Source organism: Ornithorhynchus anatinus, chromosome 20, assembly GCF_004115215.2.
Source record: "Ornithorhynchus anatinus isolate Pmale09 chromosome 20, mOrnAna1.pri.v4, whole genome shotgun sequence".
Lineage (NCBI taxonomy): Eukaryota > Metazoa > Chordata > Mammalia > Monotremata > Ornithorhynchidae > Ornithorhynchus > Ornithorhynchus anatinus.
The window spans coordinates 30333321-30356693 of record NC_041747.1 but is presented as its reverse complement, the minus strand read 5'-3'; the positions used below and the strand labels follow the sequence as shown (position 1 = coordinate 30356693).

General features: G+C 58.6%; 2 protein-coding genes and 1 long non-coding RNA gene across 4 annotated transcripts in view; 1 reads left to right on the top strand and 2 right to left on the bottom strand.

Moving 5' to 3' along the window:
• RAB6A (RAB6A, member RAS oncogene family) overlaps positions 1-14397 on the top strand; it is a 42202-nt gene extending 27805 nt beyond the window's left edge. The window contains exons 3-8 of one of the 2 annotated variants that reach the window (XM_029048421.2): positions 1297-1350; positions 3081-3186; positions 5585-5696; positions 6856-6949; positions 10822-10888; positions 12531-14397. In XM_029048421.2, the coding sequence (XP_028904254.1) occupies positions 1297-1350; positions 3081-3186; positions 5585-5696; positions 6856-6949; positions 10822-10888; positions 12531-12595 (498 nt within the window). In that variant the 3' untranslated portion in view covers positions 12596-14397. Of the gene's footprint in view, positions 1-1296; positions 1351-2908; positions 3015-3080; positions 3187-5584; positions 5697-6855; positions 6950-10821; positions 10889-12530 lie in introns of both variants that reach the window. The other variant, XM_029048420.2, reaches the window with a different exon arrangement.
• LOC114805902 lies at positions 8911-10804 on the bottom strand. Its single transcript, XR_003754006.1, has 4 exons — positions 10556-10804; positions 10220-10447; positions 9480-9629; positions 8911-9087 (listed from the first exon to the last, which is right to left on the bottom strand). It is a non-coding gene; the product is annotated as an uncharacterized LOC114805902 (long non-coding RNA).
• Positions 14305-21192, bottom strand: PLEKHB1 (pleckstrin homology domain containing B1). The gene is made up of 7 exons (XM_029048419.2): positions 21104-21192; positions 19900-19982; positions 18799-18951; positions 18326-18428; positions 16937-16976; positions 15274-15367; positions 14305-14984 (listed from the first exon to the last, which is right to left on the bottom strand). Exons 2-7 carry the CDS (start codon positions 19934-19936, stop codon positions 14842-14844), a joined length of 570 nt encoding a protein of 189 aa, XP_028904252.1. The 5' UTR covers positions 19937-19982; positions 21104-21192; the 3' UTR covers positions 14305-14841.
• Between the last annotated feature and the right edge of the window lie 2181 nt (positions 21193-23373).

The window sequence follows — 23373 nt, the reverse complement described above, 5'->3', positions numbered from 1 at the left end:
AATAAATACATTTCTAAAAAATCCTTTCATTAACCAGACTGTGAAAAGAGGAAAATGGCCTCAAGACCCTGTCATCAACAATAGTGCAGTGCAGGATTTCCCAGGAGCTCCCGTGTGTCTTTTCCTAAAGCCCCGCCTCTCCCCAGCCCCATGGGAATGCTAAGATCCGGGGAGGTGGAGAAGATGACGCAGGAAGTGCTGGTTCCAGGGGAGACCGATGGCACTTCTGGTCCCGAGTTCTAGCCCCCGCCTCCCCGAGGGGCCCCAGCTCTTGGCTGACTGCCCCCTTCTAAGAACCTCGATCTGGTTTTCTGGTCAGCCGGGTTTCTGTCGAGCAGGTGGAGTATCGGGGTGGTCCTAGGATCGTGGGGTCACCGGCCTTCCGTTCCCGAAGAACTGCAAGGAGGTTATGCTACTTACCCTGCTCTTTAGGAGCGCTGTTCTTTCAGCGGGAAACGACCCAGCCGGGGGACTCGAGAGTGTTGCTCGCCGGCGGGTCCCCTCTTCTCTTCCTTCCCCTGTGTCGCCGGCTCTGGGTGCGGTCCCAGGAGTTGGTTGCGGCTTCCCGGCCTCTGCCTTACTGGATCTCGGGGAAATCGGAGAAGTGGAAAGAGATCAAAATGACGGGCCAGGCTTTCGGGGCTGGCCTCTGTTCTGTGGATGCAGGGGCCCGGCAGGTACCAAGGGACACAAGCCAGCAGGAGACCCGCTGACCATTGTAGGAATTTGGGCCCTCTGTAACTCACCTGGCAGCATTTTAAGTTTGAGTATGAGACAGGCGCTGTCCCGGTGTCCTGCGTACAGTAAGTGTTCAGGCAGTGCGGTAAAGGAGCAGTGCTTGTTTCTGCAGCTGTGTGGGCTGGAATTGGGGGGCCTTTCCCCTTTCTCAGCAGCAGGGGCACAAATGAAGTGTGTGGGTGCCTGAGCGAGCACCGGCTCGGAGTTCAAGCGCACCCCAAGAGAGCTTGGATCTGTAAGGAGATAGGCCCTCTTTCCACTTGTCCCTCTCCCTTGCCATCCCACCATCACCTACTCTCTCTCTCTCTCTGTCTGTACCCCTTCCTTTCCCCTGTCCAGCCCTACTTCCCGAAGGGGAAGGTGATGGGCTGTTTGGACTTTGGGCTGAGTTCCAGCCCCTTTGCTGCTGCTGCTGCTGCTGTTTACACTGTCTTTGGTTCTTTCTTCTCCCTTCTCTCTGCATCTCCTCTTTGAGCTAAAAAGCTACCGGCTATAATCTTTTCATTATCAATCTGCTCACTTTAAAAATCAATGCTCTCTCTCCATTTTTTTTAACAGGCGACAATTGGCATTGACTTTTTATCAAAAACAATGTACTTGGAGGATCGAACAGTGAGTAACGCTTCCGTGTGCTATTTTCTGCAGTCTCCCCGGGTAGACCGTGATGATTCCAAATCCAGTCCGAATGTGTTACAGCCTAGAGACCTCAGCCCACTCAGATGTCCCGGAGGTTTGGCTGTCCGTGCGGTTGCTCCGTTCTGCTGCCCTGTGGGGTTCGGGATGTGGGACCCGGTGGGGAGAGGAGGGAAGGGCGTGTGCGGCCTGGCTAACGACCCCCGTGAGGGGCCGGCCGGCGGCACCCTCGCCCCTCGGGACCGAAGGGGCGCCAGCGTGAGCTGGCGGAGGACGGAGAGTTGCCCACGGAGAGGGAGCTTAGAAGGGGACGCAAAGGCCCCTCTTCCCCACCGGGCCTGGTGGCACGAGTCCCGCCAACCCACAGAACACCGTGCCCCGTCTCCAGGTGTCCAGCCGTCCGTGGGGGTTGGGGGTGCGATGGCCCCAGCGGCTCTGGGAGCTAGATTCCCAGGCTGGCTTATCGCAGGGACCCCACAGACCTGAGAGTTTCCGGGCAGGGCTCAGGAGGCCCCAGAGGGTGACTTTCAAGCCCTTCCCAGCCCCTCTCAAATTCCTGCCCCCTTTTCACTCCCCCGCTCCCAAAGTTGGGACTCCCAGGTCCAATCCTGTTGATGAGTCCTCTTCGTCCGGGGGGCCCGGCCCCGTGAGCCCGGCACGAATTCTCGGCCCCTCGGAGATAGAAGACAACTGCGGCCAGCCCCTGGTCTGGAAGACCAGCGGCGACAGAAACCTCATTGATGGCCGTAATTTCAGGCTCCCGTGGTAGCTCACCCTCGCCGGGGAAACCCGACTCACATCGAGCACTTCCTCTCATGTTTGTGGGTCATCGGCTGGATCCGAAGCTCTGAAGGTTTGGGGGTTTAATTTTGTTTAGGGTGTCTACCCGGAAGAGTCTTGAATTTTTTTTTTAGCTTGGAGACTGACTTGAGTAGAAAAGAGAGCTTTTGACTTGACACCGGCAGTTATTTTTGGTTCGATCTGTTTTCTTTAGCCCGAGGGTCGGAAAATGGCCGCACGGCTCGTTTACCTCTTTAACGGAGGGAGGCCAGCGCGGGTAGGGTAGGTGTCTGGGCGGCGCTGTCCCAGAGGGTCTTCTGTGTCCGTCGCTGGGGTCCGGGCCTCCTCGAGCCTGAGCGGAAAGGATGCAGAAGTGACCCCGGGAGATCCGGGCCGCTCCTCCCGCCAGCCGAGTCCCCTGCCGACTGCCGTCTGCCGCTCTTGTGCTCGATTCCCCCGCTCTGGCGGAGTCCGGGGGTTTCCCCTTAATTCCCCGGACAGGCCTGGCAGGAGAAGGAGAAAGCGGTCCCGGGGGAGCTCGGGGATCTGCCGTGGGCCCCTCTCCCCCTTCCCTTCCATCTCCCGGTGGCGGCCACGCGAGGAAGAAGAGGTTAGTCTCAGTGCTGTAGGGGCAGCTGGCTACTGCTCCCAGCCATCGTGCACGTGTTCCTTTTCCTCTCAGGCATCGCCTCTCTTTCATTTTAGTTTTAGTTTGGCTTTTTTTTTTTTTTGGTATTTATTTTCTCCCATCCCACAGATCAGGCTGCAGCTGTGGGATACTGCGGGTCAGGAACGTTTCCGTAGCCTCATTCCCAGTTACATCCGTGATTCCGCTGCAGCAGTAGTAGTTTACGATATCACAAGTAGGTATTTTGCACCGGGTTGACCTTTCTTGTTTTTCTTGCTTGTCTGACTGGTTTTGTCGTCAGGTTCGGTTGCAATTGTGGGACACAGCAGGTCAAGAGCGGTTCAGGAGCTTGATCCCTAGCTACATTCGTGACTCCACTGTTGCCGTTGTTGTTTATGATATCACAAGTGAGTGGGGGGAATCCTGCATTTCTAATACTTTCCATCCTGTAGCTTAGCTGCATGCTCTTGTCTGTCGGGCGCTGTTTTTCATTCTGGCATGTGCGGTGCATTTTTCTGCGCTAGAGCAAGGCTCGACGAGGGCGAGCCGGGTCCGATCCGCTGCACCGTTCTGCACTGGATCCTTCTGACCACCACCCCTTTCCTCCCTGCCCCCCCGCCCTCCTGCCTCCCCTGCCCCTCCACCCCTCCCTGACTGGGTCCTCCACACCTCGAGTCTCATTCCTAACAGTGACACTTTAACTTTCATGCCGATCCTCCTGCCTCCCTCCCCTTGAACCTGATCCCAGGTTTCCCCAGAGCAGACAGCAGTCACCTCTCTTACTGTCCAGACCCCGTGGGAGGACCTGGTGCCCCCTGCATGTGGATAATGCAGACAGTCTGGCCTCCCGGGCCTCCGGCCGGCCTCGCTTCCCTTACCTGGGGTCTCAGCTCTCGGCAAGAAGTATCTGTCTCCTTTCCCCACCTCCCTCCGTCCTCAGAAGTGGTCCGTGGGATCGGGTGCTTGCGAACTGCAGTCCAGAGTTCCTCGACGGCCAAGCTGAAGCCACAGACCGTGGCTGGGGATGGCCGCCCGGACAATCCGTAGCACTTTTTGTACGCTCCCGACCCCATTTTGAATTCCGGGGCTGAGATTAACGGGATTGGAACTGGAGAGCAGGGGCCTCCCCGCGCACGCCCCTTGTGGGTAGAGAATGAGTCACTTCTCTGTTCTGTATTTCCCAAGCGCCTGGGAGAATGCACCGCCCCACGGAAGCGCTCAGTAAATACTATTGCTACTCCACTCTCCAGGTTGCTATTAACGAGACCGTCAGCCCCTCCCGGTCACCACTACCTGGAGACGAGGTTCTGTCCCGGGACCAGCCGCCCCACACGGTCACCATTAACCGGGACCGGACCGCGAGGCAGATCTCGCGGGGTCGCCGGACTGGACACTGTCCTTGCTACGTTCTCCAGCCCCTCTCCCTCGCAAGGTTTTGCCGAGTCCCTTTGAGAACTGCCGTCCCCCCGGTCTCACTCCACTTCAGCCTCCCGGACTAGAGAAAGCACCCCAACACGCTTTTTTCTTTGTCGCTGGTATCCATCAGAGGGTACTTTGGCTCCGTGACTAAAACATGTAGTTCTGCTAACAAATTGCTTTTCCATCTCTTACTAAGAAAATGTGAAGTCTGGAAGCTAAAGCCTCCCTGCTCTCCCCCCACCCCCTTGGGGACCCAAATCGAGTGAATGGCAGGGCCTCGGGCCCCGCAGGTGTAGGAGGATCAGGCCGGGCCAGGAGAGCCCGAGGGAAATGAACACGTGAGGGGGATTGGGCATTTATTTCCAAGTAGGCTTTCTGAAAAACGGGAAGAGGGCAAAACCCGCTCCGCTCACGTGACTCGCAGGAGAGCACGCTAAGCCAGCGGGTTCGCCGTGCAGATCCCTTCCCGGTTTCCTGGATGGGATTTTTGTGGTCGGATTTGATTTGAATGTAGTCCCGAGCCTCGGGACCCCCAAAATTGGAGATTTCTAAGTCCTGTAGCGAGATCCTTAGCAGCAAAATGAAGGCCAGTGAGGACGTGTGCCAGAGTATTTTCTCCTTCGTGTCCTGTGCTACTGTCTCCGTTGCAACTTTTCCTCCAGGATATCCCACCTTCATCATTGTAACGTTCGGTCACCAGAGCTCATTTGGCAGCTTAAACTCTTTGTGTTTCCCTCGACGCTAAAAGAAGCGAGCGCACGAAATACCTTTTGCGAGCGACTCTCCTCTTTGGAACCTGGTCCTCTGGAACGTTTGTGTTCACGAGAGACTTGGGCTTCGCCGTCAGACGAGGCCCCAAGCCCGCTCACCTCAAGCCGAAGGGACCACAATTGGCTTAAGCGAGGCCAACGGAGCGGGGTTCGAAGCCGCTGGAACGCACCCCGCGTTCTCTGGGCTCGCTGGGCACGCTCACATCCCTTTTGACCTGCTTTTCTCTGTGCTTTTCGGGACCGGGAAGGGGGCCAGGGGCAATGCGAGCCCACGCTATCTGCTGCACCCGCCGTTCCCCGCCCGGGTGCTGCTACCGTGTCAGCCCACCGGCAGCGTCGCCCCTGCCCTCCCCCCCCCGCCACTGTTCCTCTGCCCGAGGGCAGGCGCGGGGGGCTTCAGGTCGCCCGGCATCTTTCAGCTTTCCTCTTTTCGGCGGGTCCGGACCCCCAGGGGCCGTGTGCAGATACAGTGGAGCTGTGTATTGCTGGCACATTAGTCTGGTTCCTGATGTGCCCGACCCCAGCGGGGAGGGCTGGGACCGGGGAGGGGAAACAGAAGAGGGCGGCAATACCGGGGGGTGTGGTAATGCACATCTCTTCTGTCCCTCCACCCTAGACGTCAACTCATTCCAGCAGACCACAAAGTGGATCGATGACGTCAGGACGGAACGGGGAAGTGACGTTATCATTATGCTAGTGGGAAATAAAACAGATCTTGCCGATAAGAGGTACGGAGGAACTTCCCGCGTTTCCCTCGCGCGATCTTCCATTCCCTTTACTGGGGGAGGTTTCTCGTGGAAGTGGAATCGGAAGGTTGAGGCCCCAGAGTAGGAATGGTTTTCAAAGGAGAGAATGGTGCCCAACACGAGTCCCGAAGCCTGCTCAACTCGAGGAATATTCGTACTGGTTCCGGGGACCGCCCGGGAACTGATCAGGATAATTCCTTTCCCTTGATGTGGCTTAGAAGGCTACTGGAAAAATGCTTGGAAAAGAGGATTGGATTTTGGAGAATGATTTGTCTTTAAGGGCTCCAACCTTCCTAAGGCAGGAGTCTGTAAGTAATCCTTGTTGTCCAGGATCGATTAACAACCGGGTCATTCAGTGAGATGGACGGTCCCGCTCCGTCTCCCTGTGTGTCTCTTTCTCCTTCCTTAGCACACTGCAAGTTCTCTGTCCAGATCAGCCAGGGCTCCTTGTTTAGCACAATGCGAGGTCTCTTTACAAATGGGCAGGGTGCTTGATTGAACTGAGAGTCCTTATAAAGACGGGCAAGAAAAAGCCGGGCTCACCCCTCTAGGGCTCCTGACTGGACTGAGCACCCAGGGTCGACAGTCGAGAGGCCTACGGGGATAGCTTCCGCTCCCAAATCTGGAAACGGGTTCAGGCCCCGCCTCTGGCGTAAGAACCATTTCCCGTGCTGTGTTGCTGTGCAGAGCCGGCCTTCAGGGATTGACCTCGAGGAGCTGCCCAAGGCTTCGGGCAGCCCGTGGCTCTTTGGCCGACCCTCCAGGAGGTCTCTGAGTGAGGAGGGGGTCTCCCGTCACTCAAATCGAGCGGGGAACCGAAAAGGCTCTGATGGCCACGGCCGTGGACGTCGTTCTTCATAAACTGATTTCCGCTGTCGTGATTTCTGGGATCCCGGCTGGTTGACCTCTGCTCTTCAAGGTTGGGCAGGCGAGGCCTCCCTCGCTAAGATGTCACCTTCCATCACCCAGCCTCCCCGACCTCCGGGGGGATGGTGACGACATCGAGGGCCTCATTCTTTACTTCCGGAGATGGAAGGGTAGCTTGATATTTATCGATCACGTTCGGCACCCGGAATGAAAATTCTACGGTGTTCCACCCCAGAAAAACTCACCGGTCTCTCTTCTTCCGGACATTCCACAGGCAAGTGTCTATTGAAGAGGGAGAGAGGAAAGCCAAAGAGCTGAACGTTATGTTTATTGAGACTAGCGCAAAAGCAGGATACAATGTAAAGCAGGTAAGTCCTGGGGAATTGGTTTTCTGGGCTAGGGATTCAGACGTGGCAAACCAAGACCAGATTCCAGCGATTCCAAGCCTCCTGGGGCAAGATACTTATTATCATCTTCCAGGTGTGTTGGCGGTGTCTTTGCCAAAGGTAAACGTTTCACCCGGTTTGCATCTGGCCCAGGCTGGGCCCTCCCCTGGGATCCGTTCGCTCGTTTCAGACACCCTTGCTTTATTTTCACGGGAACGAGGCCGAGCTCCCCACAGGCGATTGGGACCGGGTCAGCAGGGCAGACCCCGGGGGTTCTCGTTGGAACTCGAGTCAAGACGACAACTGTCTTTCACTGGAGAAAGAAGCAACTTAACCAAAAACGGGGAGCTGACGGGGGCAGGGGCTGCTCGGGCATATTAGCGGCAGCATCTTCGATTCCTAGAGAAGAGCCTCTCAGCCAGACATTTGGGCTACCACGCGGCTACCGGTAGGGGTTCAGCATCTACGCGGGGACCCTCCTGAGGACCGGTTAAACCAGGGCTTCTCGTCAGCCAGTCTCTTGCCACTTGAGCTGTTTTAATGCACTTGATTCCCTGACAGCAGCAGCCCCGGCACGTGTTCACCATGTAAATGTGAAATGCTTGGATGCTCTCTGTGTTCTTGTATTTTGCCCTCTTCCCCTGAGAGCTGTGCGGTGCCGGTTTTGAGATCCTTCTATTTTTCGGAGAGAATAGTCTGCTCTCTGGGCCCCAAAAGCTCCCCCCGTCAGCTAGACCGTTCCTGTCACCTAGCAGTCAGAATCAAAGTCCGCCTAATTGGATTATTTTTTTTTTTTTTAAGCGGCACCCAAAATGAATAATAAAGGATTCCAACCAGGAAAAAATAACAAATAGGCTTTCTGCATTGCCCAGTTTCCTAGTTAGGCACATCATTCAGGTCACAGGGGTTTAGCCGATACATCATAACGCTCTGCATACAGTAAGCGCTCGATAACTACGATTGAATGACTGAATGAATCGTTTAGTAGCCAGTCGTAACTTAAAGGCTCGCCTTGACTACCAAGAGCTGGGCTCAGAACGAAGGTAACTTAATCGATTCGCATGCAGTAGCACTCCACCTCCTTCTATGGTATTCGTTGAGGGCTTACTGGGCGTCAGAGGCACTGTACTAAGCACTGGGGTAGATGCAAGCAGCGTGGCCTAGTGGATAGAGCACAAGCCGGGGAGTCAGATCATGGGTTCCGATCCCAGCTCTGCGACAGGTCTGCTGCGTGACCTTGGGCAAGACACTTCACTTCTCTGCACCTCAGTTCCCTTATCTTATCCCAGCTTATTTTATCCCTTATGGTTGAGAAGCAGCATGACTCAGTGGAAAGATCACAGGCTTGGGAGTCAGCGGTCATGGGTTCGAATCCCTTCTCTGCCACTGGTCAGCTGTGTGACTGTGGGCGAGTCACTTCACTTATCTGTCCCTCAAATACCTCATCTGGAAAATGGGGATTAAGATTGTGAGCCTTACATGGGACAACATGATTACCCTATATCTACCCCAGCGCTTAGAACAGTGCTCTGCACATAGTAAGCACTTAACAAATACCAACATTATTATTATTACTATCCGTAAAATGACTACTAAGACTGGGAGCCCCATGTGGAACAGGGAAGGCGTCCAACTTAAAAACCTTGTATCTAGCCAAGCGCTCAGTCCAGTGCCTGACACAGAGGAAGCACGTAGCAGATATCACGATCATCATACAAGCTAATCAGATTGGACGAAGCCCACGTCCCACCTGGGGCTCACGGTTTTGATCCCCATTGTACAGATGAGGTACCCGAGGCCCGGAGACGCTAAGTGACTTGCCCAACATCACACAGCAGACAAGTGGCTAAGCGGATATCAGTTCTCAGGTTCTCTGACTCCCAAGTCCAGGCTCTTTCCCCTGGGCCTTGCTGCTTCTCCCGCCACTCTTCTTCTGTCAACACCCTCCCCCTTTTGTACTCCCTGGCCCGGTTTAAGGCCTCGAACCATACCTCTGCCATTAGCCTCCAGTTTCCTTGGTTCTAGACGGAGGAATTCTGGCCACAATTTCCTTTAACTCTCGAAGGTTCAGAGTAGAATTCAGATGAGCATAATCTGTGCCTCTTCATGATTTATAGTCACTGGACATTGGATAAGGAGATGTTTCAGTATCATTGAGAGTATAATGACAGTATATCCTGAGAAAATAGCTCTGTTAAGCCATATAAATATCCCCTTTAGAGAAAAAATGGGGAGGAGCGCGTGAATCTGTGTAAATTGAAAGGGTTGAGAAGATGGCAGTGATGTAAATATCTTTCTGTGGGGTTACCTCCCCTCCCTGTAATGTTTCTTAAGGTCTGTCTCCCCCGCTAAATCATCTGGAGGGCGGGGAGCCCGTCTACTACGATCGCTGTTTTGCCCTCCCAAGGGCTCGGTACGGTGCCTCACACAGAGTAGGCACTTAGTAGAAATGATCGATTGGAAGTCATTTGGACTGTAGAGCTGGAAGGGAGGTCTTCCGTTAGCCACTTACCACGCGTCTCCCCCACTGAATCCTCCGGAGGGTGGGGAGAGCGTCTACTATAATCTCCGTTGTGCTCTCCCAAGCGCTCGGTACGATGCTTCGCACAGAGTGGCGGCACTCGATAGGACCGATTGATAGGAAGTCGTCTGGAGTGTTGAGCTGGAAGGAAGGTCTTCCGTTAGCCGCTTCTTGCTCAAGCTGCCGCGCTGCCCTCGAAAAGACCGAGGTTTTCTTTCAGACTGTAACTCGGGGGCTGTGGCTTGCGGGGCTCTCACCGGCCCTCCCGTGGGGTGCCTGCCGGCCGCCACAGCCTTTCTTCAGGGGCGGGCCCGGCGCCCGCCCCTTTGTCCCTGGGAAGGGGGAAACTGCCAGGGAGCTGCTCGGCCAACACCGGTAGTCACAGCAGGAGAGCAGATGCCCAATCCGGAAAGAGGAGAGGGGAAGGGGCCGGGGCGAGGTGAAGAGAAAGGAGAGGAGAGGAGGGGGCAGAGACGTCACAGCAGCTGCCGCCCACAAGACGAGCATCTCTCAGAGAACTGCAGGGGCCTCTGCTGGAAGCTTCCAGGCCAGCTTGAATGGCTCCAGGCCCCTGCACACGGCCAGCCTTGGCAGGGAGAAAGGAAGAAAGAGGAAATCAGGGTGCATGCGGGAGAGAGGTTGGCCAGCGGCATCCAGGGCTGCTGCCAAATACGCATCCTCAGCGAGTGCTGTGAAGCTGCGGGGGCCCATCCCTACAGGAGAATAGTTACCGAGGGTCCGGGTCTTCCCCGTCTTGAGGTAAGGAGAGTTTGGGCCAATGAAGGACCCACTTTTGTCCCAGTTGTCTCTCTGGAGGCAGAGGTCCCCGCCTGGTCCGGAGCGCCCTCGGCAGCGGAAGGCGTCAGGACCCCAGGTTAAAAGAGCTGGTCGGTGGCTCTGGTCGCGGCCGCTGCGGAGGTAGATTTGTTACCTGGGCTCTTTCGGATGAGCTTGAAGGCCTGGGGTAGTAGAAGAAATAAGAAGAAGAAGAAGAAGGAGAATATTATGGTAGTTAAGCGCTGCTTATGTGCCCAGCACTGGATTAAGTGCCGGAGTGGATACGGTACCTGTTTGCCCTCTTGCTTAGACTGTGAATCCGGGTGGACTGACTCCCCGTCCCGGACCCTCTCCAGTAGGCTGTGCTGCTTGTCTTCATTTTGTTGGGCCCCAAGCGCTTCGGACGGTGTCCCGTGCACACCTAGAGGCCGCTCCAGAGCCAGTGGAGGAGCCGACACAAAAACCGGGTTTTCTGGCTTCCGATCTGACGTCGGGGTACTCCGACACACTCCGTCGATCAGCTGATTCCTTTCTTCTGACCGTTCCCTCCCCGCAGCTCTTCCGACGTGTGGCCGCGGCCTTGCCCGGGATGGAAAGCTCTCAGGACAAGAGCCGGGAAGACAGTATCCTTTCCCCCGGCCCTGCTGGGACCCGGAGGGTTTTCAGACGGCAGCGTCGCGGGCAGGGCGGGGTGAAGCCGGCGCCCGGAACGAGGCTGTAGGGGGGAAACGGGCCGGGGTCGACGCAAGCTCCCGGGCGGCAACCCACCGGTTAAATTGCCCGGGGGGCGGGGGGGGGGGGGGCGGTGAGGAGCCTCTTTTAAAAAGCAGCGGGCCGAGAGGCACCCCTGGTTTCTTGCCCGTGCCTGCTACGGCCCCAGGCGCTGCCCACGTCTATTGGGCAGCCGTTCATTCAGAGCGGAAGTGGCTCCTCCCTCGTGCCGGTCCCCGACGCCAGACTCACCGAGTTCTGGGTCGTCTTGCGCTCTCACAGGCCCGCAGAAGTGAAGTCAGTCGTGTCGGTGCAGGGGACTGGGGTTCTGATGCGTGCCTGCATCAGGAATGCCGGGAGGTCTCGTGGTATTTTCTCAACGGGGTTAAAAATCCCCACCAGGCCCAGGGCATCCTGAAGGGGTAAAGGAGTTAAAGGAGGCCGGCAGGGACTCGGGAGAAAACCGCAAGCTCCGCATCAGTTTTTGGAAGACCTGCGAAGCCTTCCATAAGCATGTCTGAGATAATTTAGACACGGTAATTACAGGCAAAGCATATTTTAGGCAGATCTCACTGAAGAGAGAATGCAAGGCTAAGATTTATACTAGAAAATCAGACCCCTTTCCGCTGTCCTAACTCTTACCTCAGACTGACGGCGGTGTTGAGGGGGGACTCGCAATAAATGGTGGTATTTGTTAAGCGCTTACTATGTGCAAAGCACTGTTCTAAGCGCTGGGGGATACAGGGTGATCAGGTTGTCCCACGTAGGGCTCACCGTCTTCATCCCCATTTTCCAGATGAGGTAACTGAGGCACAGAGAAGTGAAGTGACTTGCCCGGAGTCACAGAGATGGCAAGCGGCGGAGCCGGGATTAGAACCCACGACCTCTGACTCCAAAGCCCGGGCTCTTTCCCCTGAGCCACGCTGCTTCTTTATACGCTTGTCCTCAGGCCCAGGCTTGGAAAACACGGGTCCAGTTGCTCCCGGCAGGATTCCTAGGAAAGAGTTTGAAGCTCGGCGTGATCCTCTCTGAGAGGATTCTGGGAACCTGCCACAGCCCGGACCCGCTGCCGGGAAACGTGAGGAAATCGGGCCCCTCTACCTATTGGGAGATGTCGTTTCCCATTTCTTTTTCTCCGCAATTGCCTTGCCCATCTCCAGCGGGGAATCTGATCGGATGTTTTAGCGTCGCACAGCTCTCACCGAGGGAAGGTAGATTGGCTTTAGGGCGTCACCGCACGGTGTTCCCCGCCAGTGTCTTTGGAGAACTGGCAGGGTCGGGACCACCTGCAACCTCGCCTCCTAAAACGAGCCGGAGTAAAGCCGGGCGCTTTAGACGGGGACGGCCGATCGCTCAGACGCGACCCTCCCGACCGCCACGGGCCCCGAGCGCTCGCCCTCATTTTCCCGGAGCCTCGTCGGCCCTCCGAAGAGATTCGCAGGGCGTGGGAGGTCCCGGGCCCCCGATCCCACTGGGAGCCGCCAGCAGAAGGGTCTCGGGTGTGCCCCCCGACCGCCCCCCCCCCGGGGTTCCTTAACTCTCCTCCCCCTCCAGTGATCGACATCAAGCTGGAAAAGCCCCAAGAGCAGCCGGTCAGCGAAGGAGGCTGTTCCTGCTAATCTTAGTCTCCTGTGCAGCTCCTCTGTCCAGGACGTCACCGCTTCTGCCCCCTACTCTTCATTGACTGCAGTGTGAATATCGGCTTGACCCTCCCTCCCTCCCAGTAATAACGTGTCGCCATTCATCATTGCTGGCTGTCTCATGGAGATGATCTGTTTGCTTCACAAGCACAAAAAAAAAAAAAAGTGTCTGTGTCTTCATTATTTATAAGAAAAAACAAAAGCCAAAATATTCCAGCATATTCCAGTGATAACTTTTAAAAATAGGTTCGTTTTCTGAACGTCTGTTCCTTTTTTTAATCTGTTATGATGGTGCACTTTGAAACGATGGAATCGGAGTAGATCGAAGTTCGGCTTGGGCGGGGAGCAGCGGCCCCCAAGAAACACTTCCCGGTGGGCGGGAGGTGAGGTGGGCCTTCCCCCTCGCCCCCGTCCCTTTCTATCTTTTCTCTCTCTTTCTCTCCCACCCTCCCCAACAAACTGGAAATGGCTAATGGTTAATCGTCAGGCAAAACCGGAGCCTCGAGCACCCTCCAGCTCGGGAAAGCGCAGGCCTCTGTGGGGCGAGACCCCGTCCCCGAGCTTTCCCCAGCTGAAACAGGAGGTTCGCCACCAAGACCCCTGGGGGAGCAGGGCGGATTTATTTGCGGGAAAGTTCCACTCGCAGCTCTCCGAGCAGTGACTTGAACAAGTGAACCAAAGCGACTCGAGAGATGCCCCGGTGGATTTCTGCCCCAGGAAGGTGGCTGCGTTCAGTGCTGACGAGCCCATGGCAGAACGCTAACTGGTGTTTTCGGTAGCCACCAGGTGATTTTTTTTTTTCCTTTTAAAGAACGTCCCTGAGGTGGGGTTGAAAAGTCACGAGAGGAGGATGATCCCCGTTGAGATTTTAACATTGAAACACACCCGCTCCTGGGAAATAATCTTAGCAAGAGGCTTTGCGGTGGCACGTAGGCGAGGTGAGGTGACAGCGGAACTCCCCCGGGGTGATCCGGCAACGCGCGTCACCGCGGACGGAGACGGACCGTCCGTCCGTGGCGACCGCGGATCCCACCCCCACCCGGGACAGCCTAGCTTCGAACGGGAGAGAAAGGCGATGCAGACTTCTCGCCTTTTTTTTCCACCCTTTCCTACGTTCTGTCTTCCCGGTCTATTCTGTCCCCACTAGATGTGTAGAGTTGGATGAGATAACCGGTAACTCTGTTAGTTTTCTAATTTAACTAAGCTGCGGACTCACCAGTTTCCTTTGGTATTTATTTCTGTGCCTTTTACACTTTTTACTTCATTCGGGTTTTTTATCGTCTTCTGAGGAATCTGGGTGGAGCCCGGCCCGCGTCGCAAGCCAACGAGGGCCCGGACCAACACGCGAGGGCCACCTGCCCCGGCCAGGTCGTCGTGAAGGGTTTTGCCGTGTGGGTTAATCGCAGCGTCCGTTCACGGTCTGCAGGAGGAGAACTGCCGAGTGACAGCGCGGGAAGATCTCTTCCCGTATCGCGGTCGCGAGCGTCACCGCGCTCTCCGCGGCATCAGGGAACGCGGAGCGGCCTCCGTCGCGGGGCCCGCCTCCAGAGAGGGACCCGGCCCGTCCCCCCCCTCCCCCTCCCCCGCCGTCCCCTGGAAATACGAAGAGGCTTGGATCCGGCCCCGCTTGGAGGTCGGTTTCGGGCCCGGCGATTCCCCGACACCGGTAACTTCCGTTAAGAGCCGACTGGGATGCGAAGTGCTTTTATAATGCGATATCGTTGTTAAAGGCAAGTTTTTTTGACATGGCATGTCCGGAAATAAATATCAGTCAAATACGACCGAAGGGTCCCGTCCTTCATTTCAGAGGAACCGGGATCCCCGACGGGCCGAGGAAGGAGAGGGTGGTCCCTTCTCGCGGCCCGCGGTTCCGTCCGGCCCGTTTCCGTTTTCGGCGTCGGTCTAAAGCTCTCCGGCGGAGCGGGGGGCTTCCCAGAGCGGGCGGTGCGGGCTGTTCTTGTTCCACATCTATGTTAACACTATTTCTGCCACCAATAAAGTCACCAAGGAAACCCAAAGGAAACCTTGCCTTCTTGCGGAGGGGGTCGCGGGGAGACGGGGGACGCGTCCCGGGTGCGAGGCCGAAACGGACGCGGCCTTGCGACCGGAGGGGCCGCTTACCGGCCGGACCTGCGCTTTCGGGGGGCGGGGTGGCTGACCCCTGCCGAGAGCTCGGAGGGGGGAAGGCGGGGAGGGGTTCGGTGGGGGGCGGTGGGGGTGTCCGCCTAGAACCAGAGGGGCATCCAGAGGAAGGAGCCGAGCGCCGCGCCCGTGGCCGCGCCCGCCAGCATCCCCAGGGCCATCTGGGCGGCGGCCCCGTCGCCGTAGGGGTCACTATCCCGCAGCACCACCACCGGGGCGCCCGACCCTGTGCGGGACACAAGGAAAGAAGGAAGGAGGGAAGGGGACACAGCGAGGGCCGCCCGTCAGCCACGGGGGCAAGAGGGCACGGAGGTCAGGGGTCAAGGGACACGACCGGTCCTTGCCCGCTCCGGGCCGCGAGGTCCACGCGCCGCCATCAGGGAGCGCCGCCTGCCCGGCCACGGGCGGGGAGGGCCAAGCCTGCCTCAGTTTCCCCGCGCGGGTGCGGTGGGGGGGACGAGGGGTGACGGGCCCCCGGAAGGTGGCAGGGGAGCTGGGGTGGGGGGGAAACCTACCCGCGTAGGGGCCGTAGTGGCCGGCGCCGACGAAGGTGACGTGGTGGGCGTCCAGGGGCACCGGCTGGTAGCGGTCATCGTAGGGGTTGTACACCTGCGGGCGGGGGGCAGGGTCCAAGCCGGGGGGCTTGGGCCGGGGACCCCCCCCACATTCCCCATAGGGCCCGGGGGGAGGGGGCGGCTCAACTCCCCCGACCCCCCTTGGACGATACAGGCCCCTCTGCGGCCCGGCGGGGCGAGGGTAATGCAGGGCACCGTTCTAAGCGCTGGGGGAGATACAGGGTCATCGGGTGGTCCCACGTGAGGCTCACAGTTAATCCCCATTTGACAGATGAGGTAACCGAGGCACCGAGAAGTGAAGTGACTCGCCCACGGTCACACAGCTAAGTGGCCGAGCCGGGATTCGAACCCATGACCTCTGACTCCCAAGCCCGGGCCACACTGCTTCTCTATGCCAAGGCCAGGAAATGGCTGTCCCCATCCTGATGTGGGGAGGGGGGGTTCCCGCCATCCAAGGGGTGGCATCAGGGGGACCCCGACAAGTGGGCAAATCGCCAGTCGTTCAGCACAAACCCCCCCCCCCCGCCCCCACTCACACCCGAACCCCTGCTTCCCTCCGGGTAAATAGAGGCCCGGAACTGCCCTGGACAATGGATGCCCCCCGTCTGGGTGCCCCCGTCTCCGCCGGCACGTGGCTCTCAATGTCTCTGCACCGGCGGAGGGCAGGGACTGAACAGCAGCCAACCCGTTTCCACGGCAACAAGGAGAGACTTGGCCCCGGGCCCAAAGAGAATTCCACAAGGTGAAGTACCACTAACCAATGCGGGGGTGTATGTGTGGGTATGTGGGGGGATCTGAAGGGGTTTGCCATTAATGGTTCCCTCATTAGTCACAAGACATCCTGGGAGAGGTTCCCCTGGGGGCCGGACCGTGAGGGTCCCACCCGGGCTTTCCGGCTCCTACCCTCGGGCCTTCCCGGGCCCCGCTGACCACCAGCTCCGGCCGGACGCTCCCGGAGGTCGGCTCTTGCCCACCCGCCCGTGAGATCGGGCGGCCTCTCTCTTCTGGGGAAGCCGGAGGTGGGTGGGCAGGGCGGGAGCCGGGTCGGCCGGCCCCGAGGCGCTCCGGCCCGGACTGCTCCGGGCCCCCGGGGTTTGCGGGGTGTCGCGGGGCAGCGATCGATCCGTCGATCGGCTGGAAGGTGCTGGGATGGGTCCACACCATCCCGAATGCCCTCTAGCTCAAAGCTGGGCAGGCCCCGGCCCCCCCCCCCGACCACCTAGGCATCCAGGACAACCGGACACAGGAGGCAGCTTCTCGGGGTACGGCTTCGCCTGCCATTAACACCTGAGGGTGTGGGACTGCCCAGACATGACGCGGGGCGGGACGTGGCCCCCCGTGGGCATAGGAGGGGGAGCATCCGGCCTGAGCTGCGAGGGGCGGCACTTTCTGCTAACCCCTTGCCCGTTGGTGAGGAACCATCTGTGCGTGGCCTGTTGGGGGAGGAGGGTGTGTTCTGACTCCCCCGATTTTGTACCGCTCGGAGGAGGGGAAGGGCAGGGGGAGAGGTCGGGGGGTGGGAGTAAAGGGAAGGGGAGCCCATGACCCACTCGCCCAAGGCCGCCAGGGTCCAGAGCAGAGGAGGGCCGGGGCCGGGACTCACCAGGGAACTGCTTGCCTCCAACAAGGCCGTCTTCCAAGCCCTGTGGGCGGACGACTGCGTGAGGGCGTCCGGCACCTTCCCCACCGGTGCCGCGGGGGAGAGGCTGGAGCCGGGGGCCCCCGCCCTCACCCCCATCCCCACGGAGCCCCCGGTCTGGTGGGGCGATAGGACAGTCACGGATCACTCACCGTACTCGGCTCAATAAATACCACCGACGGACCGACCCCGAAGCCGGGGGCTTCGCGGCAACCGATGTCCGCACAGCCCGGTCCAGGCCGGGGTGGGGGGTGATCGCCCGGGCCGGGGGTCGGGGGAGGGGAGGAGGGGTTGAGAGAAGGGGTGGGTGACAGCCCAAAGAGTCTGTTCAGCCCAGCCCCGGGACCGCAAGCCTTTCCAGGACAGAGAGTCCATTGTGGTTGGTCCTGGCCCCCAGCCCGGCCGCCGGTCAGAGCTCCTACGCTGGACAAGACCACCTCTGTTCCCTGGCCCGGCCTGGCTCGTGGCCCCCGTGCTCTGCTCCCCGCCCCCTCATCCGCCGTCCACCCCTGCTCTTCCCCAGGACAGATCGGGGGGTGGCGGGGGGACGGTGGCCGGGGCAGGTTCTGCCCCAAATGTCCACACCTGCCTTACCCTTACCGAGCCTCTGGGCTCCAGCACTCCCACCCCCAGCCCGGGCTCTTCAGATTGTCCACCTGCCCAGGGAGCCTCTCCAGACCGTTCCCCCACAGGATAAAATTCACAAAACTAGCATTTCCATGGGGACACAAAGACGCCGAGTTGGTTGTGCAGAGACCCCGCCCCCCCCGGGACCTCACAGTAAACATCCCCTCCCTGGAGCCTCCCGGTACCCCGCCCCCGGCCAACTCCCCCCCTACCCCCCACCCCCATCGCCACACCCCAGGGCCTCCCAGTAAACACTCCCTCCTTCCCCGGGGTCATCTGCAGAGCTCAGAGTGGCTGCGCCTCAGAAGGACCCACTGAGCCAGCGTCTCTGGATCTCCAAGGAGACGCTCCTGGGTTTCCCAGCCCAGGACTCCTGTCTCCCACAGGGGCACCCGAAAACTGAGGGCAACTTGGTGCTGGCTGCCCTCCTGGATACCCACCTTCATGGTTTGAGACAGACCATCCAACACCCCCGACTCTCCCCTCTCTCCCACTGACCCATCGCAGATCAACCAACATGTCTCTCCTTCCCTGACTCTCCCTGGTGACCCAGCGCTGACCATCCAACATCCCTGAATCCCCTTTCCCCCAGTGACCCGGCACGGACTATCCAACACCCCCGTCTCTTCCCTCTCCATCCCCGACTCTCCCTGAGGGAAAGGTATCCCCCGCTGGCCAGGGGCTACTCATGTCCCGCCCCCGCCCCAGAGCCCCGGACTGACTTACACAGCATCGTCCTCGCTGTCCGCACAGAGGACCAGCCGGGGGCCGACCCTCAGGTGCACGGTCAGCAGGCAGCTCCGGCTCAGCCCCTCGGGGGGCTGCAAGTCTTGGGGGAGGAATCAGAGACGTGGATTGGGCCACCCGGGCATGTTAAAGGCCAACCGGCACCGCCCCGACCCCCCCACGCCAACCCAACCGGCCCCAGACTCGACCCTCAGCCTCGGGCCCCCGGATCTGGGGTGGGATCCCGAGTTCACGGCCGTCAAGTCCCGAGTTCAGCTCTTTGGTCTCCAAGGACCGAGGGAGGGTCCCATTAGCCAGGGAGACCCGTGGTCCGAGCGTGGCTACGCCTCTAAAAGCGATGCAGAAACACCGCCAAATGGGGTTCATCTAATCTGGGTCGCCGCAGGGAAGGGGGTCCAGGCACGGGAGTTCACGGGCTGGGGTGGGGAGACGGGGCGGGAGCGGGGTGTCACCTGGGCACTCGTGGCCGCTCTTCACAGAGCGACAGTTGAAGCGGATGAGGACTCGTCCTTCTTCGTCCTGACCAGCCTCGTCCCGAGAGTAGCCCAGGGTCCCGTCCAGCCACAGCACAAACCAGTTCCTCTTCCAGCGGCGAAGGACGGAGCCTGAGGCCCCGGGGGGCAGAGGGGGAGGGGGTGGGGAGCCAGGCTGAGACCCACACTCTCCTCCGCAGGATTCCCAGTCCGATGGGGAGGCCTGGGGGGGGCCCCACCCTTCCTGCCCAGCAAGGGGGCAAGGGTCGACCAGGCCGGCTTGGGGAGTGTTCTGCTCTGCCATACCCAAAATATGGCCTCTTCGGCAACTCTCGGTTATCCACACACACGGGGGGTGACCAGGTCGGGGAGATGGCGGAACAGTTTCAGCCTGGTCCCCTGAGCTGCTCCAAGGTGCATACCGGTGATTCCCAACCCTCCCCCCGCACCACTTGAAGCGCTGTGATGCCTACGGTCTGCCCCGGACCTTTCTGTGCCTCTGTTTCCCCTGCCAAACAACGGGAAGTTGTGTTCTCACCCCTGCCCCTCTCCTTCCTGCTACCTCCTTCCCCCAGTATCACGATGCCCATCTCCCGAGGGCAGTCAATGTTCCATCGGGTTACAGCCAGACGATCAACCCCTTCCCCTCTCTGCCCAAGCCCAAGCTTCTCTTTTTTTCTGGGGGGATGGATGTGACCCGGGCCGCTGACCCAGGCCCCGAGCAGTCCTAGTCGCCGGAGGAAACGGCGCTAAGGCGGCCCCACCACATCTCCTGGGGGGCAGCAAGGGTTGATCCTAGAGAAATGATGGCAGAGCCCCGCCGGGTGGGAGGATGCACTTGCAGAGGGTCCTCCCAGGGGACGATTTGGGGGTTCTCAACCCCCAGAATCTATGGCAACCAGTGTCAGCCTCTACCTCACTGTCAGATTCCCCGGAGCCCCTGCCAGGACACAGCCACACGGACATCCACATGTGTGTACACACACACACACACACACACACACACACACACACACATAGAGACACGGGCACCGGCGCACCCACAGGTACCAGCAAAGCCCTCGGGCACACACGACTCACTCCGTCTCCAGAGCCACCCGCTCTTCACAGCGGCCATCGTGCAGAGAGGACCGTCCAGCGCCGGGCCTCAGGGAGGGCAGTGCCTGCCCAACAATGCCACAATGACCTTTGTGTCCAGCCCTGGGCCCGCCCAAGGAGGAGGGAGCCCAGTGGTTCCGTCTCTGCCCGCCAAAGGGGCGGGAGCTGGTCTTCCCTCAGCTCAACCTCTATCCAGCAAGAGGGAAAAACACGACCCCACGGGAGGTTCTCGGCGCCCGCTCAGGGGACCGTGGAAAATCGGCAGAAAATCCGCCATCCGTCCTAACCTTCGGCCTCCTTCTCTGCCCTTTCCCGACCCAGAATCACCGGCTCCCCACGCCGGAAGGGCTTGCGAGGTCTCCTCCACCATCCCCCTGCCTCTGCCTTCCGGATCATCCCCGCTGCCTGTCCACCAGCGGCACTTCTTGCTTACGACCCCCTTCCGCTCGGAACTCCCTCTTCCTTCACGTCTGGCAGACTTCTCTCCCCATCTTCGAGGCGTTATGGAAACCCCATCTCCTCCAGAGAGATTGATCTCTCGTCTCCCCAACTGCCACTTCCGCATCACCTGTCGCGGAACTTACACCCCCCTTCCCTCATTCTGCATTTATGTACATGTTTTCATACTCTATTGCTTTTCTCTATCTACATTTTAGTGTCTCTCTCCCAACCCAATGTACAATTCTTGAAGTATATATGTACCAACTCTATTGTATCCTTCCAAGCACTTAGTATAGTGCTCAATACAGAGTAAGTACTCAATAGACACTGTTTATTGATTGACTGGAAGGACCCACGAGCTGGTTGTCCTCCTGGACCCTCAACTTCTCGGTTAGGGATGGACCGGCCAACACCCCTGACTACTTTCCCCTCTTCATCCCTGACTCTTGTCTCTCCGTCGATCCGTCACGGCCCAACCAACATCCCTAACTCTCCCCTCTCCAGTCCTGAGACTCTCCCCAGTGCCCGGGGAGGTGGGGCGAGGTGGCGGGAGGAGAACGGCTCTGCCTGCCTGCCTGGGATCCCCCTCCCCATGGGGCCAGCTGGCTGTACCTGAGGTCCCAGGACTACAGGGACGTAGACCCTCCCACCCCCTCATGCCCCCACGACCTCACCCTTTGGCCAAGCTCCCTATCCCCTTACCCCCCGTCCACCCTCACCCCCCTCAGCCCTTCCCTGCCCTTACCTGCCTCTGTGCCTCCTAGAGCGGGACTGGGAATCCGGTCGACGCCTGCGCACTCAGCTCCCCCAGCATCTCCGGGGCGGCCTCCATCCCCCCCAGGACCAGGGGCTCCCTCTGGGGGCCGGAGAAAGGCTGCGGGGCGGGGTTTGGACACGACCCGGTACTTCCTGGGAGTCGTAGCCCAAATAGAGAAGCAGCGTGTTCCGAGGAAAGGGTACGGGTTTAGGAGTCAGAGGTCATGGGTTCTAATCCCGCCTCCGCCACTTAGCTGTGTGACTTTGGGCAAGTCACAACTTTTCGGTGCCTCAGCGACCTCATCTGTAAAACGGGGATTAAGACTGTGAGTCTACGTGGGATGACCTGATTACCCCATATCTACCCCAGGGCTTAGAACGGTGCTCTACACATAGTAAACGCTTAACAAATATTGACATTATTATTATTATTATTATTACTAAATTCCTCAGGCCGCCAGGGGCTGAAGCCCCGTAGACATAACGGGGAGGGCTCGGACCAGGTTCGACGGCGCAGTGTCCCCAACCCCGGACATTCCATCGGGGCCGGTCGGCCCTACCCCGAGGGCTGCGGAGACGTCCCGTCCACCCCGATCGATCTGCCCATCGACGAGGGAGAGGCTGGATTTGGGGTCCCCTGCCCCATTGCACCAGTTTCTGGAAGCAGGGGACTGGACGAGGTGACCCTTTTTTTTAATGCTATGTTTTCTATGTGCCAGGCACTGTACTAAACACTGGGGTAGATACAAGTTAATCTGATTGGACACAGTCCCTGTCCCAAAAGGGCTTACAGTCTTCATCCCCATTTTCTAGATGAGGTAACTGAGGCCCAGAGAAATAAAGTGACTTGCCCCAAATCACAGAGCCGACAAGTAGCAGAGCTGGGATTAAACGCAGGTCCTTCTGCCTCCCAGGCCCGTGCTCTATCCACTAAGCCACGCTGACCTTCAAGGTTCAGCTTCAAGGTCCAGAGATAGATGCTTTCCTGCCTTGACACATCCCTCTCAGGGTAACCGGGACTATGACCCTGACCATGAGTAACATAAAGGGCTGCTCTAAGGCTCCACTGACAGCCAATTTGCAGTTTAAAGCGCCTGGCGTTTTTTCTTCCTCTGCCTTCTGATCCTTTGTGGGGAGAACACTGTGTGTGTGTGGCGGGGGAATGGAGCAGAGAGCGCAAGGAGATGGGGGCTGGGAGAAGGAGGGAGAATGATGGGTAGGAGCAGGGAGATCCCGGGGAGGAGAGTGCTGGGGAAGTGAGCACGGGATGGACCGAGTGGATAATGCACGGGGGCGTGGAGTGGGGCAGAAAGAGGAACATGGGGGGAGGAGGGAGGGAGTAGAGAGGGCACGGGAAGGTGGCCGTTGGGCGGGAGGGGCGAGCACGGGGAGGAGGGGACAGGGCGGAGAGGGCGTGGGGTGGAAGGGGAGAGCGGGAGGAGGGAAGAGCGAGGCTCCTCCGAGACCCGCTCTACACCAGCGGGCCCAGGCCGCGGGGCCTCAGCCTCCCACCTTGCCCCAACCATCAGGTCCTCCCTCCTCGATAATTGATGAAAAATCTTTCATAATAATAATAGCCATGATGGTATGCATAATAACTGGTGTTTGTTAGGCACTTACTTTGTTCCCAGAACTCTACTAAACGCTGGGATAGGTACAAGGTCATCAGGTCAGACAACACAGTCCTTATCCCACAGGAAGCTCACAGCATAAGTAGGAGGAAGACCAGGTATCGAACCCCCATTTTACAGATGAGAAATCACCCAAGGTCACGCAGCAGGCGTGTGGCGGAGCAGGGAGCAGAACCCAGATTCTCTGGCTCCCTACTACAACCTCCCGTTTACAACCCAGCCTGCACACTTTGCTCCTCTAATGCTAACCTACTCACTCTACCAGTGCTGTGCACATAGTAAGCGCTCAACAGATATGATCGACTGACCGATCTCATTTATCTCACCACAGACCCGTCACGCTGGAATGCCCTAACCTTTCTATATCTGACACACGATTATTCAAAGGCTTATTGAAGGCACATCGCTTCCAAGAGCTCTTCCCCACTAAGCTATTTCCTCTTCTCCCACTCCCTCTGGATCACCCTTGCGGTTGGATTAGCATCGTTTATTCACCCCTTCCTCAGCCCCACAACACTGACGTCCATCTCCTTAATTTATTTATATCATCGTCTGTCTCCCGCCCCCTTTTTTAATGGCATTTGCTAAGCGCTTACTCTGTGCCTCGCACTGTATTAAGCACTGCAGT